The sequence below is a fragment of the Notechis scutatus genome, chromosome 6, assembly GCF_049901735.1.
Source record: "Notechis scutatus isolate UNSWTSFEM ecotype Mainland chromosome 6, rNotScu1.2, whole genome shotgun sequence".
In the NCBI taxonomy this organism is placed as follows: Eukaryota; Metazoa; Chordata; class Lepidosauria; order Squamata; family Elapidae; genus Notechis; species Notechis scutatus.
The window spans coordinates 62,432,355-62,448,792 of record NC_142014.1 but is presented as its reverse complement, the minus strand read 5'-3'; the positions used below and the strand labels follow the sequence as shown (position 1 = coordinate 62,448,792).

The following is a 16,438-nucleotide window of genomic DNA, read 5'->3' as shown; positions in this document are numbered from 1 at the left end:
ATCCTTTTGGCCTTCCTATCATGAAGAGATTTTAGCTGGTTAGTGCTTTAGAGATAGCATACATTGATGTTCACAACTGGAAACAACTAATTTAATGTTCATACTGCCCCCATTAGCTACACTCTGAGTAATCTTCTCAGGTTTGGCTAAACATACTTTCTGCCAGAGGAAAATAGTAGGTGGCAAAAAAAAGAAATTTGAATTGGTTCTAAAGTGCTCTGGAATTATTAAATAATGGAAAGATAGTGATACAAACAGCCACTTTGAGCAATGCATTGAGGCTTTTGGAACAGAATAAAATGATGAAACGACATAGTTACAAGCATCTGTAGAAGGAAACTCAGGATCTAGTGACAAAACGTATGTCATGACACCATGACTCCAAATACTGTAACATTGGGACCCAGTGCATGAGAGCAAGATTTATTGCTCCACCGTGTTATTGCAAGTGTAGCATTGAAAATGAAAAGCCAGACAATATTCTTAGAGGATGCATTAGTTGTTAAGTCAAACTGTATCTATTGCACATGTACTGATTTGGAATTCTGGAAGTTATCATCTTAATATATCAGGAAGCCAGTAGGGTTAGAAATTGTCCTTGTGGATCATGTCTCCCTTGCAGTGTCTGCTTAGATTGTATGACTGGGCAGACTATTGAACTACACATTTTGTTCTCATCTGGCACACCAGTAATTTCTTACAATATTAATGGCCTGATGCTAATATTTCTGCAGTTGCTGAGAAGTTTTCCCATTAATTTCACAGGATAATGGATAAAAACGTCTCTGCCTGAAACCCCTCACCATCTCAACTGAGGAAACAAAGAATCAAAAACAAAACGTAATTCTAGAGATAATACCACAATAATTAATTGTCACATTGAATTAATGGTGTAAAATCAAAAGAAGAGGTTAGCTGAGCCTGCAAACAGAGTGGATGCTAACTTTTCAAAATGAAGTCTCTTTCCCAGTGACACACACTGAGTCATTAATCAATGCACAATATGGCTCCTGGAGATAAGGGTTTAATGGAGTCTTGTTCGTCCATCTGGCTCATTATTCATATTCAATTACAAAGACGGCCGTTTCTTATGTAACCATGCTGCAGAATATGGGGTTCCCTAGGAATTATTGGATGACAAACCTTCTAATAGGTTTGCTTATCTTTGAGCAAAAAGATGGTTATTCTGAGTAGGCAGCATTCTGTTCCCCAACATTCCCATATCTTTATCCATTGCTTATTTTCCAACTGATTGATGATATTTTTCAGGGAGAATATAGGTTCCACTAAGAGCACTTGCTCCAGCTCCTGATGCTGATTGTCACTCAGCAAATGAAAGGTTTCATCACAGCTTTGCAGAACATTCTTTACAAAGATAATTGCTAGGATTTCTGGGAAGTATACATTTTGCTTAAATTATAATAACACACTTCTACAGCCTGTTGGGGAATAAATGATAACTTGAAGTATGTTAGGCAGAATTTTTCACTGGAGGAAAGTCATTTGCCTGTGGGCAAAATGCTAAAAGCTCTGGCACAGCAACAAAAGAGTTTATACATGTCTTCAACTTGGTGTCCTTCTTGAAGAATACTGCTGCCATTACAGTGAGCCAGCTGGAAGATCATTCCTGTCAAAGAATATTGTGACAGGCATGAGCTACTTTGAACCTTCTTCTCCCATGATCTGCCATCCCTCTTTCCCCCTCACTTCCAGTGCAACCGAGTTTTTGTTTCTGTTTTTATTGACTATACTTGTCATCCCTCACCCACAGCTATGATTACTGAGCTCTATGTTGTTTGAACCAAGTCTAAAATGGGGGATATGAATAAGCTGATTGTTTTCATCCAATCACAGATAAATATAACCACAGGTTAGAGTTTGGATGTAAAGTTCTTCTCAAAAAAACCCTATGTAATTTTGAAAGTCAGTATGATTTGCTCTCCTCAGATCAAAACTACTCAGCTAAGTTCATTGAGGATGCCCTGACTTTTGTCCCACAGAGATAAGATCAGTTTCCCAAATTGGGAGATTTCTTTTTATATCCATATTTCAAACTTTCCAATCTAAATGAACAATAAGCTATTGAAATCAGAACATGGAGAATAGTTAAAGAATAAGTGATTTTATTAATCTCTTCAAAATATTGCAATGAACCCATTTAAGATTTCTTTCTGGAGCTAAATCTCCATGATGAACAGTAAATACTACAATGCTAACTTGGATTATCCCAAATCAGTGTAAATTGATTTCCATTCTCATTCTATTTGTGGTCTCACTTAACTGGATTTTCTCCCTTATGTAACTGTCAACTCATCATGTACAGTCAGAAAAAGATTGATATCAACTCCACTAGAGGTAGACAATCTATTTTAAAATCTTTCTGATGACATTCTGCCCTTTGAAGGAAACAACCTTCACGTATATCTGTTGCTTCTTCGTTTTCTCAATCATTTGTGTATAGGGATATAGACAACTACATGATAGTAAACACCATACACTGCAATCACTGATTAGCAACACTCATTTAAGTGGTACTTGTATGCTGCAATTATGTATATAAGTATCTGCTGATTACTGAACTTATGCCCTGCCTTTTTTGTTTATTCCAGTATTCATAATGGGTTATATTAACAGAAAATACAAAGGATGGAACAAAATTTAATAACACTCCTTTCATTCTGCCACACAAAGCTAGTCGTTCCCAGAACTTGAAACTCTATACATAAAGAATTCATTTAATTCTTCATTTAAAATGAATCAGTTCACTTACATGATCAAAGAATAATAATGCTGAACTCCATTAAGATGTTTTTAATATATATATATATATATTAAAATATAAATATATATATATAAACCTTGCTGTACTATAGAAAAACTATAGAAAGGTCCAGGAAGTCACCAGGATTCAAACTTGACTTAAGAAAATTTTAATGCCAGTTTCCAACTTCTTGCTATTTGGAAAAGTTAGCAAAGAAAGAAATCTTGCAGATTGCCATACTATTTAAAATCTCCTGTTCAGACATAATACCTGAAGACAGTTATTGTTTGTAAAATCAGAAGCTCAGAAACTTTAAATGAAAATTGTACTCTTGATAGTTAGAAAAATAACTTTTTAAAATAAAAATGACTCCTTTCAATTGTTCTGCAAATACATTTCTACAGGATGGGCTTTTTAAAAACATTATTTCCCCACTGTGGTTTTATTGTTGCAAAATAAATGATTGCTATTTATATACAACATTCATTTGTATGACCTCTCTTCATATGCAGAGGCTGATGAGTTTCTGATTTAAAAAAGGAATAAATGCAAGCCACATTTCATGTGATGGAAATCTCCCAGGCTCTGCAAAAGTAGAAGATTTCAAAAATTTTCCAATGAAATTTATGGCAAAATCCTTTTTTATATCTCTTAAAATAACGACCCGTTTTAAAAGGTGACTTTGGTACAAACAGACAAAAATACTCCCCAGCATTTATCTCCTGAAAACTTTTTTGAAGGTAACTTTTACAATGACTTGGCTTCTGTGAAGCATGAAGGAAAAACCAGCCCTTCTGGCAATTAGTCACACACAAAATTGCAGAATGAAATGTCCCATACATGGGGCGTACTTCACAGACAAAAAAAACCCCACTTTAAAAAAAAAACTTACAAACTTCTCGGAGTTTTTCCTTGTCATAATGCAGTCCCTCGTAATCTTGCAAGCTAATCCTATTCACTCTGATTCTCAGACGATCCGGGATGGCATGGGGGCTACAAGGAAATACAGCAGTTCCATCAGTAATTAATTCCAGCTCCAGTCCAATACAGGTTCTGAAAAGGAAAGAGTCTGATTTTCCCAGAATGAATGAAGAAGAACGGGAACAGGATAGGGGGAAAAAACATGCCTTAGCCAAATCAAATTCCACCGGCACCTCTCTGCCAATCTCAAGATACAGGATGGTTGTGAGACAATGGCTGCCTATTGATTTGAGAAATGGTATAAGTTTCCGGAATGAACTCAAAAGTTAAGCTCTGTTGCTTCCATTGTAAATTGATCTATGTTGCCCATATGTTAAGATATTCACAGAGGGTTTTTTGTGGGTAGCCCCCAGGCCCAAGCATATTAGGGGAGGAAGGGCATCCTTTACCTGTGCCTGGAGAACCAGGAGAATCCAGCCCAGGCTGCCACCTAGTATCATGAAGGGATAAAAAGATTCTGCTTGAGGATACTGTTCTGACCCAGGCTTCGTAAACCATAAATATTCACAAACTTGTTTTAAAAACAAAACCTATTTTATTGCAACGCTGGGAATTGTTTTCATTCCCAGCCGGAATTAAGCTCAAACAGTCCCCCAAGATAAGCACACAGCTTTCAGTTCTGTGAAGTGCTGCCAAAACAGAAGTATCAAATTAACTGGAAAAGAAACCAACCAAAGTACAAAAAAACTAACCGAAGTACAAAGAGCTTCAAGGATGACTCGGAACCGATCGAACTACTTTGCTTCCTGCAAAGATTTCATCATCTTGGCCTGACTTTTGTACCTATATGGAAGAGGAATCACCTCCCAGCCTTACTCCCAACTCACCCCTTTTGTTTCAGCTGCTCTCACCTTCTAGCAGCTCTGTGCACACGTGCACTGGGAACAGGCTCCCCTGGGTCCTCTGCCTCGCTGTTGCCAGACTCCCAAGACTCTGAAGGCAGCACTCCACTCCCAGATGGTCCTGGCCCCATCTCTGCATCAGACGCAGGACCCTCATCTGAGGCCTCTCCAGACTCCCTGACTGGTCCCCGTTCTTCCCCGCTGTCCGATTCCACTGCCCTCTGCACTGGCTACCAGTGAACCACAACAGATATTTTCAGAAAATCAATTCACTTTCGTTATGAATTATGAACTGGCTGTCAAATTTGTGCAGCATTTCTATTCATGGAAGGTCCCATACGGTACTACTGCTGTACTACTGCCAATATAAGCCTTCCATAAAACCGGAAGACCAGAAAAAGCAAAATCTAGAACAGTAGGTAGCCCAGGTCAATCTGTAAAACAAAGTAGGGGTGCTTCTGCAGTCAGACTGATAGATTTGGAAAGAAAGATTTAGTTTCACCCTGAGCAACGCATTCTTCTAAGATCTACCATTGCCATACAAAGAGAAGCTCAAAGTACCACAGTATTTAGGAATGAGAATAATGATGGTAATAATCATAATCATCCTTTAAAACTGGGTTTCTTGTACTTCTAAAATGTTGACATTGGAATGAAATACTGTTTGGATGGTGCTTTACTAAGATTAACCAAAAAGAAACAAAACCGTATTTTGGCTTTCCAGGACCCTGAGGAAAAAGGTTTGAGGTTTGATTGAAAGGGGACAAAGGAAAAGGAGAGAACAAGAACTCCAATCCCAGGAGGGGGAGAGGTTAATATCACAAAAAAAATATGACCAGGTGATCAAAGTTCTGCTCATTTTTTTTTAAACAAGTTTTATTAATTTTTCAAAAACAAACAAATCATCATTAACCATTACATACTTGAACCTTTTTCCATTATAAATTTAACAAGTCAGATAAAACCTATAATTCTATTTTAAACCATTTCCATATAAGCATACAAAAACCTCTTATCCAGTTTCTCTTCACTTCTCTTTACTCTTATTCAATTTCATTATTATTATTTCATCTATTTCTTTCTGACTTGGTTACCATTATTCTCATTCTATATTTCTGCAAGGTTTTATTAATTCTCCCAGAAACACACAACACACAAGACATAAAAAAAAAGATCTTTTAGGAAAGTAACTTGGCCCCAGATATCTCTCTCTTCATGGACTTCAATTATATTCATGCTCATCTTACATGTCATTACTTATTTTATTTACCATTCTAAGTCTTCTATATTAGCTTCTCCACAAATTTCACTCTTGCTTAATTCTATCTTAATTAATCCATCTTAATTTGAGTCATTATATTTGTATCTTTTGTCCATTCTTTATTGTCCCTTTGTCTCGTTCCTTATAATAAAAAAAAAAGAATTTCTCCTGAAATCACTAATCAGAGTATGATGCCTTTCTATCTCCCCCCTAAATTAATCAAATTAACATTTAAAATAACACTAAATACCCAATCCGATTCTGCTTGGTACATTCTATCTAAGTAGTAAATCCAAAATAATTAGATACATAGTTAAACAGTAGATCCAAATATTGAATCTTATAACATTCCCATTGCCTTTTCCAAAAACAAATGCTATAATAAAAATTTTCTAATAACATCAATACCATAATCTTATTAAACTCTTTAATTAAAACTCAAAATTCTAAACCTTCCCTTTAATATTATTAAATTTTAAAATCAATCATTACTAAACATTTCAACATTTTGATCTCTTATCAACTCTTAAACCATTTTAGTTTTCTATTTCTAATACAATGCTACGATATCATCTTATGTACCTTGCAAAATCTTTTTTGAAGAATTTATACTTTACCCTTTATCCCTAAAAAAGATTCCTTTTTTCCCATCTAGTTTCAAAACTTTGTGGCTTTTCTCCACCTTTTTCCTTCCTTTCTTCCCCCACCAAACCTTTCTACCCCCCCCCCTTCTTCTAGCCTCTGCCTTACTGGCTTCCCTTCTCTGTTGTGTTCCTTTTTCCTTTTGTTTACTATCATTATATTGATTTTGCACCTTATTTTTCCCCTTCTTAAGTGTTTTTTTAAATCTTAAGTCCTTCATTTCTCTTCCTTTCCCTCTTCCTTCTTTCTTGTTTAAATTCTGAAATTCATTAAAAATGGCTTCTTCCTCTCCTTCTTCTTCTTCTGCTGTCTTCATCTGTTGTAATGTTTGTTGATAGTTAGCAAGCGCCATTTCTAAGAAAAGGAAGGCTTCTTTCAATCCATCTTTACCATCTTTTTTTGTTTGCTCATATTCTTTTCTCAGTTCCTCAACAGAAAAAGCCATTATAAATCTTTTCTTTTCTCTTCCCCTTCTTTCTTCTTGCAGCAACCAAGATATTTAAAAAAAAAATAAAACAGTCCCAAAGTTATCAATCAGTCCAAGCCAAGGCAAAGTTCTCACTTTCTCTTCCTGGGGTAGTACCAATCAGAAAAAAAAAGAAAGTCCAAATCTGTTTCTTAAAGTCTTATTGCAATATATTTCAGTCTTCAAATCCTTAAGGCATCTCCTCCAACAAAATCTTAGAATACAAATATATATTTTTTAGCCCTCTCCCTTCTCACTTATCGCTTAAAGCCAGTTTTTGCCTAAAAAAAATAAGTTTCTTAATATCCACTTATTAATTCCGTAGAGAAGGAGAGTAAACTTTCCTTTCAGCACCACCAAATTGCCGCTTATTTTCTCTTCTAGAAGGTATCATTCAGAAAGCCATAATTTCCAGGAATTTTGTTAAATATATCTCAGAGTCCCGGGAACCAAAAAAACTTTCTCTTTTCAAAAGCTTTCTCCACTTCCTCCTGCGCATTCTTACCCGGCTGCCAGCTTCTTTGTGGCGGCCATTACGGACCGCCACCGCACCGTCTTGGGAAAAGGGGGTTCTGCCAGCTAGGAAGGGGGTCTGCAACACCCCCAAACCTCACTCCGGATCCCCCTTGTCTTCAGCCACCCCTGCAGGGCAGCCTTAGCTCCAGACCCATCCGGGTTGGAGCACCAAAAATGGCTAGCGCAGCAGGGATCGCGCTGTATCGCGAATCCCTGCCACTCGCGAAGCCGACAAACCGGAAGTCCCAAAGTTCTGCTAATTTTTGATGCTTACAAAAAGCAGCAGTAAGTCTAACACTTGGGAATGTCAACATTTTGACATCATTGATCAACCCTGCAGATATTCCTGTACTCATCATATTCAGCATTATGATTCCCCAATTTTGAGATGGGGTGAGGGACAGAGAGAATGTAAATGCTTTGATGTGAATAAACTGATCTTGGACGGATGTGAGAAATAGCTATGTCCTATTGTCCAGAATTTCTTTCTTTAAGAACCAAATGCAAATAAGTAAGGAGTGATAATCACCATATTCCTTACTTTCTATATATCAACAGTTAGGAACCTAAAGCTTTTGCGTTTAAGAATGTAGAATGCATTTTCTAAAGCAATCTACCCAGAAATGTATTTTACATTCAATGGATTTTTATTGCCATGTAAGAAAGAATATGCTAAATCAATTTCACATAAATTTACCAAGCTTTAAATCTGACTAAACACAATGAAGATTATTTCCAAGCAGCCATAAATGGATTTTCTGTCTTTGTCAGGTTTTAAATTCACTTGGTTCTCTCTCTGCATCGGTTTCATATCATTGCTTTCAAATTACATGACAATTTGTCATTTGATTCCATTTGTGTATATTTGCCTAGTCTTTGTATTTTATTATTTGCTTAGTGCAAAGATCACTTTTGGCAGAAATTGTCCTTGCTATATCTACTTTCAACTAAATTTACACCAAGTAGTACTTATACCTCAATAAAGAGACAATCTCTACCCTTGGATTTAAAATCTAAGAAAAATACAATGCAAACGTGAGAAAAGGTGATGGGGCAGGGAGGAAAATAAGAAAAATCAAGTCACTATTACTGATACTAAAACTGTCTTAATCTTTCCCTGTGCCACATAATAATGGACAATTCCTAATGCAGCTGGATCCTCAGAAGGCTGATAGCAACCATGCTTTCTTTTTCTCTCTCTTTCATGGTAGAATAGCTACATCAGGGGACAAGGGAATCGTGATGAAGATTGACATGAATTAACATTACACCTTTGCTTAAAAGTGATCCTTTGGCAACCAAGATGACATATATGCACAAACTTTTTCTATGAAAGTCTGCTGAGAAGCCAATTAGCAGATAATTGGGAGATGCCTGCTAATAACAGGTTTCTGTCACCCTTGGACAGATTTAAACACAAACACACACAAAGAAGAACTTGCAAATCAAGTCCTTATTAAAGCAGCACCTTTAGGCAATTTGAAAATGACAGGTAGGAATGAAATCAGCTAGAAAATGTGTGTGTGTGTGTTTTTAAAAAAATAGCTCATCACAAGCACTTTCTTTGGAAGAACACTCTTCAGTATATCCAAAATAATTACAGTTCTTCAAGCCTCCAAACAGATAATAAATTCACCACCGCTAAAGAACAGCAGCTGTGCACCCCAGGTGCCCTCAAATGTCAAAATTCCTTCCACACAATGCAAGCTGTCATGAGAAATGATGGCACCCAAAACTTCCATGCTGCTTCAAGGGACAGCTGTCCATTTTAACTGGCACCCCAGACACCTCAACTAGCCAAACATATTTACCTGCTGTTTTGGGAAAGAAATTCAAGACATGGTGTATGGGAGAAAGCAGAACCTGAACAACGGTAGGCCTTCTGCAAGTTAATTTTGCCACTTACTCAACACAGACAAGATTTCCTTAAAATTCAGAAACCAGTGGACTGAAAAATTAAGATGAATATGATGGATAGTAGCGTTGCCCCTAATGTTTGAAATAAAATAATTGTTTCTGAAACAGTAACACCATGGACAGCCAAGAAAAGAAACCAATGGATCATTGAACAAATCAACCCAGAGTTCTCACTTGAGGCCCAAATAATCAGATTCAATTTTTCCTACCTTGGACACATTATACAAAGACCCAGCTTTCTGGAAAAGGCTTTATGCTGGCAAAGATTGAAAGGAAGAGGACGACAGGCAGTAGGAAAATGTATAGACTGATTTACAGTGGCACTGGGAGAGTCATTGAAGAGCTGAAGAACCAGGTTAGGGATCAATTGTCATGGAGAAAATCTATCTATGTGGTCACTAAGAGCCGACAACAATTTGTAGTATCTCCCATGACAAGGGTATCCATGGCAAGTGAGTGATAGCTCATGAATCCTGATATCATCATGCAAATGATTCATACTGTGCCGTGATGCCACTAAATACATGATCAGGGGTGGGATTCTACCAGTTCTCACCAGTTCAACAGAAACCCTTCTTCCGAAAATCAGCTGGCAGCGAAACAGTTCGCTGTGACTATCATGTGGGCCCACCTGCCCGCCCCTGCACTTTTACCTACCTATATCATTTCAGCTGATTAGCGCGGCACAGCGGATTGCCGCTTCTCAGCTGTGTTACTCGAGTGCTGTTCACGTGCACGCAGTGCATGTCAGGCGTGGGCGTGTAAGAAGCGCACATGCACATGCAAATTGCGTGATCACTGAACCGGTTGTTAAACCTGGAGAATTCCATCTCTGTGCATGATGTAATTGAGGCTTCTACTAAGTGCCTTAGTTCTGCATAAGTCTTATCTCTTTCAAAGAAGAATCATACTGCAACTATTGTAATAAGTTGGAATAAGATCAACAGCAACATATTCTGTTTTTAAGTTTGAGCACCTATCAAGCCAGTCTAACCAGTAATGCTCATCCCAAGAAAAACTAGAATAATTTTACAGATCTAAATTTAGCTTTTAAGGGGGAAAATGAATGAAATATGAGTAATTCTTGCCATATTCATTCTTGTAGATTGTGTTCTCCATTTTTATCACTTCCAGATGTATTAGAATTCAACACTCACCATCCTCAGCCAGAATGGCTGTTGGAAGGTTTCCAGAATGTGAAACCTAGTCTCTTGAGTCATTATGTTATTGGGACTGGGTAATGAAAAAAAAATTGGTCAACTCCATTTCATCCAAAGATTTCAACACCCTACCCTATTTACTCTTAGAAAGCCCTTGATTACTTTAAAGGAATGTGCTGGCTCATGAGATTAGAATGCTGGGCTGACAATCATTTGAGATCTATTGCTACTGCGGGATGGTATGAGCTCTCGTCACATGCTCCAATTACCACCAACCCAGCAGTTCGAAAGTAGGTGACCACAAATAGACCAATGGGTACCACTTTGGTGGGTGAATTTATATGGATGCAAAATGACCCCCAATTGGGAGTGCCCTGGGCAACGGTGACATCACCAGCAAATCCTTTCACCACAAAAGTATTAGTACCAAACATTGGTCCCCAAACTCTTCATCTCATTGACCCCTTCCAGAAATTTTAGACCCCCAAACTTTTATTTTATGAAAATATTTTAATAAATGCTACTTTAAGTAATACCATGTTTCTCACAAAATAAGGCCGGGCCTTTTTTTTTTTTTTTTTTGAGCCCCGAAAAAATGGCTAGGATGTCTTTTTTGGGGTGAATTAATCCCCCCCCCCCCGTGTACCAGCGCCATCTCCAACAACAGCATCTGAGTTGTTCCTGCTTTTCCCCCGTCCCCGTAACAACAGGAAAAAAAGATTTTGAGGTACCTGGGAGCGCTGTGTGCTGCATTTTGGTTTAATCCCGAGTGGCTGGGTGGGCGTGAGAAGAGCTGAGTGAGCGTCTCTGCTGCTGCTACCCTTGGTGCTCCAGCCTCAGGCTCTGCAAGTTTGCAAATGTCCCGGTGCGCAGCTTATTCCTGCATTCCAAGCACCCAGGCTGAGCTGCAGCTGTCCCTCTCTCACCAGCGCTGTCTCCAATAACAGCGGCAGCAGCAGCGGGAACCGTGGAAGTTACGGAGGTGGCTCCCCCACCTGAGAAGCGGCTGAAACGCTTCCACAGTTCCTTCCACTGCTGCCGCTGTTGTTGGAGACGGCGCTAGCAAGGGAGGGACAGCTGCAGCTCAGCCTGGGCGCTTGGAATGCAGGAACGGGCTGCACACCGAGACTTTTGTAAACTTGCAGAGCCTGAGGCTGGAGCACCAAGGATAGCAGCAGCAGAGACACTCACTCGGCTCTTCTCACGCCCACCCAGCCGCTCGGGATAAAACCAAAATGCAGCGCACGACGCTCCCAGGTACCTCAAAATGGTTTCTTTTCCTGTTGTTATGGGGATGGGGGAAAAGTGGGAGTGACTCAGATGCTGTGGTTGGAGATGGCACTGGGGAGAGAGGCACCAGCACCGGTGGGAACCGTGGAAGCTACGGAGGCCTGAGAAGCGGCTGAAACGCTGCCGGACATCCACCCCGATGCCGCCCACCTGCTAACCCAGGTAAGGGAGGGGTAAGGGAGCCCTCTGTGCTCCACCATGATTGGCTGTTAGGAGCGGCTGATGGTGAGACGTAGCTGCCCGCGGGGCACTCCTAATGGCAAGTTTTCCCCGCCTCCCCCCCAATTTCACATGTTTTAAACTAGGCCTAAATTTGGAGGGGAGGGGCTTAATTTCATTTTATGCCTAGAAAACATGCTGGGTCTTCCTATTGGGGGGCCCATATTGTTGGAGAAACACGATAGTACTACAAATTATAATAATGACCCCTTGGATAGAACATTGATCCTTAAAAGCGTCAATATTGAACACTTTTGAGAATTCTGATTTAAAGGAACTTTACTGACTATTTGCAACCTCTTTCATTAGAATACCTTCATTTAAAAATATTGTTTTGCTTTGAAACTTTTATCTTTATATTGCATGAAAAGAGAGTTAACCTATGCGAACATTCAAATTGGGCAAACAGTCAAATAAATCCTCTCCATGTAGTGGAAGGCATGCACTGGAAAAGCTAGAGCTGCCAGGCAAAAACTGTTTCCTGGCTTCCATGAAGCTAACTTTTAATAGGCAATTATGTGCTACTCCCTAGAAAGGAAACATCTTGCCCAGAGCATTCAAGACAAAAATCCTCCTTGAAAATTTTTTCCAGTCTAATATTCAAATGCTTATTCCTCATGGAAGGAAATTTAAGGCAGATGACTACTTCAAGTATCCTTCAAGTCATTGAGCCAGCAAAAAAAGATGCCAACATAAGATTGCTGCCCCAATCGCTAAGTCCTACTTTGCCACAGACTACTACTGCCCTAAAGAAAATTATTAATGGATAATTCCACCTTCGTTTACCTTCCCACCAAGCATCATCTGCTGCCAGCTTTGTAAGATGCTGTCAATGCAGACAAGAAACACAACCAGAAGTTGTAGTTCTAACATTATTGTAAGGTTACAATAAAGTCTGATGATACATCTCTCCTCCTTCATCTTTACAATCCAAGAAAGTAGGGAGGTCCCTCCTAAGATGTTTGCCATGTCCCCATTCCTTCTATGGGTTGACTGACCACTGTTTAGTCTGCAGCAATTCCAGCTATCTCCCAAGATCTTTCCACATACCATTTCAAATGCTAATGGGAAAACAATTATCAGTAACTCTCCTTAATGTGGGACAAGGGTGAAATTGAATGTGCACAAGTGGATACTTGGAACAGTATGTTTACCCACCTGCCAAGTCAATGATGAGTTGCTCTGTGTCTCTGACTGCCAGTTGGACTATTTCTGATAGCACATCAAGCCCATGTCTAAAGCTAGCCCTGCTGACTTGGAGAGGCATGGGGTAAAGCAGGGGAGAGCAATCAGTAGCAAGTAACCCCATTTTCAAGTAGCGGTGAAGTGACAGTGTAATAAAGCTACTTCTGTCTCTGTGACCAACAGCATCCAGAAGTAACCCATGGGTGGCAATGGAGCTGCATCTCTCTTGCAGCTCAAGTCAAATTCCTGAGCTGGAAAATTAGAAGGGAAAGCTAAATTCACTTGTGCAATCTCACTTCCTTTGCTCATTCAATATGATAGGAGGCCATCCAACCTCTAAAACTCTAACCAAATAGGCTTCATAACTTCAAAGAGACAGTTCTTCTGCTGTCATTCCATCAGAAAGTTTCATCCAATATATAGCCAAGATATAGTCCTTTTTCATCAACAGAATCATTGATTCAAGTACTACAAGAAGCGATTGGATAAATACTGTAAGAGTACATCCTGAGGAGAGCATTAGCTATTGGAATACATGAGCTAGATGAGGAGTAGAAGGAAAGCTATTTAAAACTGTAACACTTTAGATTCCCCCAACCTAATACTGTGCAGAGTTGTCAGGTCTGAATCTTTCTGAGCTATCCTTGAAGCAGAAGCATCCAGTCATCGACGGCATCTAGTTCTTATATGCAGCTCCCAGTAATGTCTTCACAAAATGCATTACAAACTTTTTAAAGTGTTGAATATATATTTGACCAACAAAGAAATAAAGGGAGACTAGTATAGCTCTATTTTAAACTATTTAGCTCTCATCAGCTAGGCATACCCTTCTGGGATTTGAACCGGGGCTACTTGCATATTAGGATTGAGGCTGGAAAGCAGTATGCTCCGTCCCATATCTGGGTAGACCAGGTTGCCCTGATAAACCGGTCTCACTGGGAGAAAACACTTAAACTTTTTAAAGTGGTTTACAAAATTGCAGCTAACCATATTCTTCATTCTGTTTTTATTTGCTCTATCTTGTAAACCATTTTGAATGCTTTTTAAGGAGAAGAGTAGGCTAATCATATTTAAAGAAACAAAAAAAGCAGTTCTTGTGCTGACAGCTTAATTATTCAGATGCTGGGCCCATTCTGTTTTGACTATGCATTTCTGCCCAAGTGACAAGTAAAAAGAAAAGGAAGGAATCTAATCTAGTGGAATTCAGAGCAGGAATCTGATACCCAAACAATGTCTCTGCCACAGGGTCAGGCTGATACAACTGAAAGGGAGCATTTAATTTTAAGCATCCACATTTTCTGACAATTATTTTTAAATCCTGTGAACCATAACATGTCTGTCTATAGAAAAACAGGTGAAGAATCTATTCGTAAATAGCTGTCAGGCGAGAACCTATATTTAATATGATTCAATCGGAAATCTGCCTCTTTAAAAACAGAAGCCAACATTAAACTTGGGGAAATTCAGAACTCTCCCGGGGCATGTTCGCTATGACAGATTAATGAACTATTTATCTCCTCAATAAACATGCAAAACTAATTAAATGTCCTTGCTTTTTAGAATAATAGGGAGAAGGAAAACACCAGCTTACAAAAGAAAAATAATTAACCTCGCTAGTGTGATTTCATTGTCAGAATTTAGAAGTGATATGCATTAAATACAATGCTTCAACTGAAAACACTTTACTCATTCAAAATAAGATGTCAACCCAGAAGAAAACAAGAGTCCTGGTTGGGAGCTGGTGCCCACTTCATCCTTTGCATTGTGCATCCATCCATGCAGATATGTTTAAGGACAAAATGAACACAATGGGATAACAAGAAAGGCAAACTTGTCCAGCTTTTGACTCATCTGTGCAACCTCCAGTATATAGCATTCAGAGCAGCAGGAAGTGTCCATAACATAGTTCCATAGTTCTGCTATGTTTCTGATCTAGGTTGATCTTGAAAAACTAAGCAAGACCAGATCTGGTTAATATTTGGATGGGAGATCACTAAGAAAACTCAGGGCTGTAGGCTAGGCTGGAAAACCCAAACTGGGAAGAAGGCAATGTCAAATCACTTCTATATTGTGCCAAGAAAATTACATTCATATGTCCAAAAGTTATGAATAGTAGAGTTTGAGCAAACCTAAGTTAGGAAAATATTTTGGTTTTCACTGAGCCCTAATAGATCAACCAATAAATGATAGTAATTTAAACTAGTGCCTCAAAACAAACATTCTTTCAGGAACCATAAGATCCCTTGTCCTTTTTTATATATTCTAGTCATACAGTTTCATATTTGAACATTCCATTTCAAATTCTTTTGTTCTTAAAATTATAGTCTTGCTGAAGAACATTGGCAGGCTAGTTAGAATGTCCTTCTTCAACTAAGACAGTTCTTATCTACTAATATCAGGCAGAGAAATTATCCTGCATTTCTATTTGATTTACCATCCAATTCAATGAAATTAAAAGTTTTGGAATTTGTTCCATGGGAGAAAATACTTTTGGAGAAATTAATATTCTTCTCATTGTTTGCTAGATTTATAACCTGCTCTGGCAAATACTCAAAATGTTCAATAGTTCAAGTGAGGTGTTTTTGTACTTATTTTTTATAGGATCACCCATCTTCCAATTTAAAGTCCTTCTTCAGAGATCAGAAGTCTCTCTGCCTTTAACATATCCATTAAATCCTAAGAGCAAACATCATGTGATTTTATTTACTGCCAAATTATAACATAGGGATGTCTAGGAGATTGCCTTTTCCATGGATATTCCTACCAGAATGTTCAGATACTTTTGAAAAGTATTTTATTAACCACTCATATAGTCTGTTCCCAATTGACACCTTGGGAAATGTGCTGTTCTAGCTATTTGCTTCATTTATCTATCTTTCTAGTAGTACTTTATTCTTCTTTTTGAAAACAAGAGCCTTATAAGTTCCCTTAGAAAACAAACAATGATGTCATTATTTTCTAATCAGCCTCCTCCTTAAAAAGAGAGAGAGAGAGAGAGAGAGGGAGGGAGGGAGGGAGGGAGGGAGGGAGGGAGGGAGGGAGGGAGGAGGAGAGAGGAGAGAGAGAGAGAGAGAGGAGGGAGAGAGAGAGAGAGAGAGAGAGAGAGAGAGAGAGAGAGAGAGGAGAGAGAAGTAAGCTGGTATGAAAGAAATATTCAATGGGACAAGGACCTAGAAGGGATTACAAGTCAATTTTTGT

At 38.7% G+C, this 16,438-nt stretch overlaps 1 protein-coding gene across 2 annotated transcripts in view; it reads right to left on the bottom strand.

Annotated features, from left to right (window-relative positions):
- The window catches only part of DGKI (diacylglycerol kinase iota), a 287,785-nt gene that overhangs the window by 77,955 nt on the left and 193,392 nt on the right, over window positions 1-16,438 (bottom strand). For both annotated transcript variants that reach the window (XM_087968515.1, XM_087968516.1), the window contains exon 22: window positions 3,654-3,754. In XM_087968515.1, coding sequence (XP_087824641.1) covers window positions 3,654-3,754 — 101 coding nt within the window. The remainder of the gene's footprint in view (window positions 1-3,653; window positions 3,755-16,438) is intronic.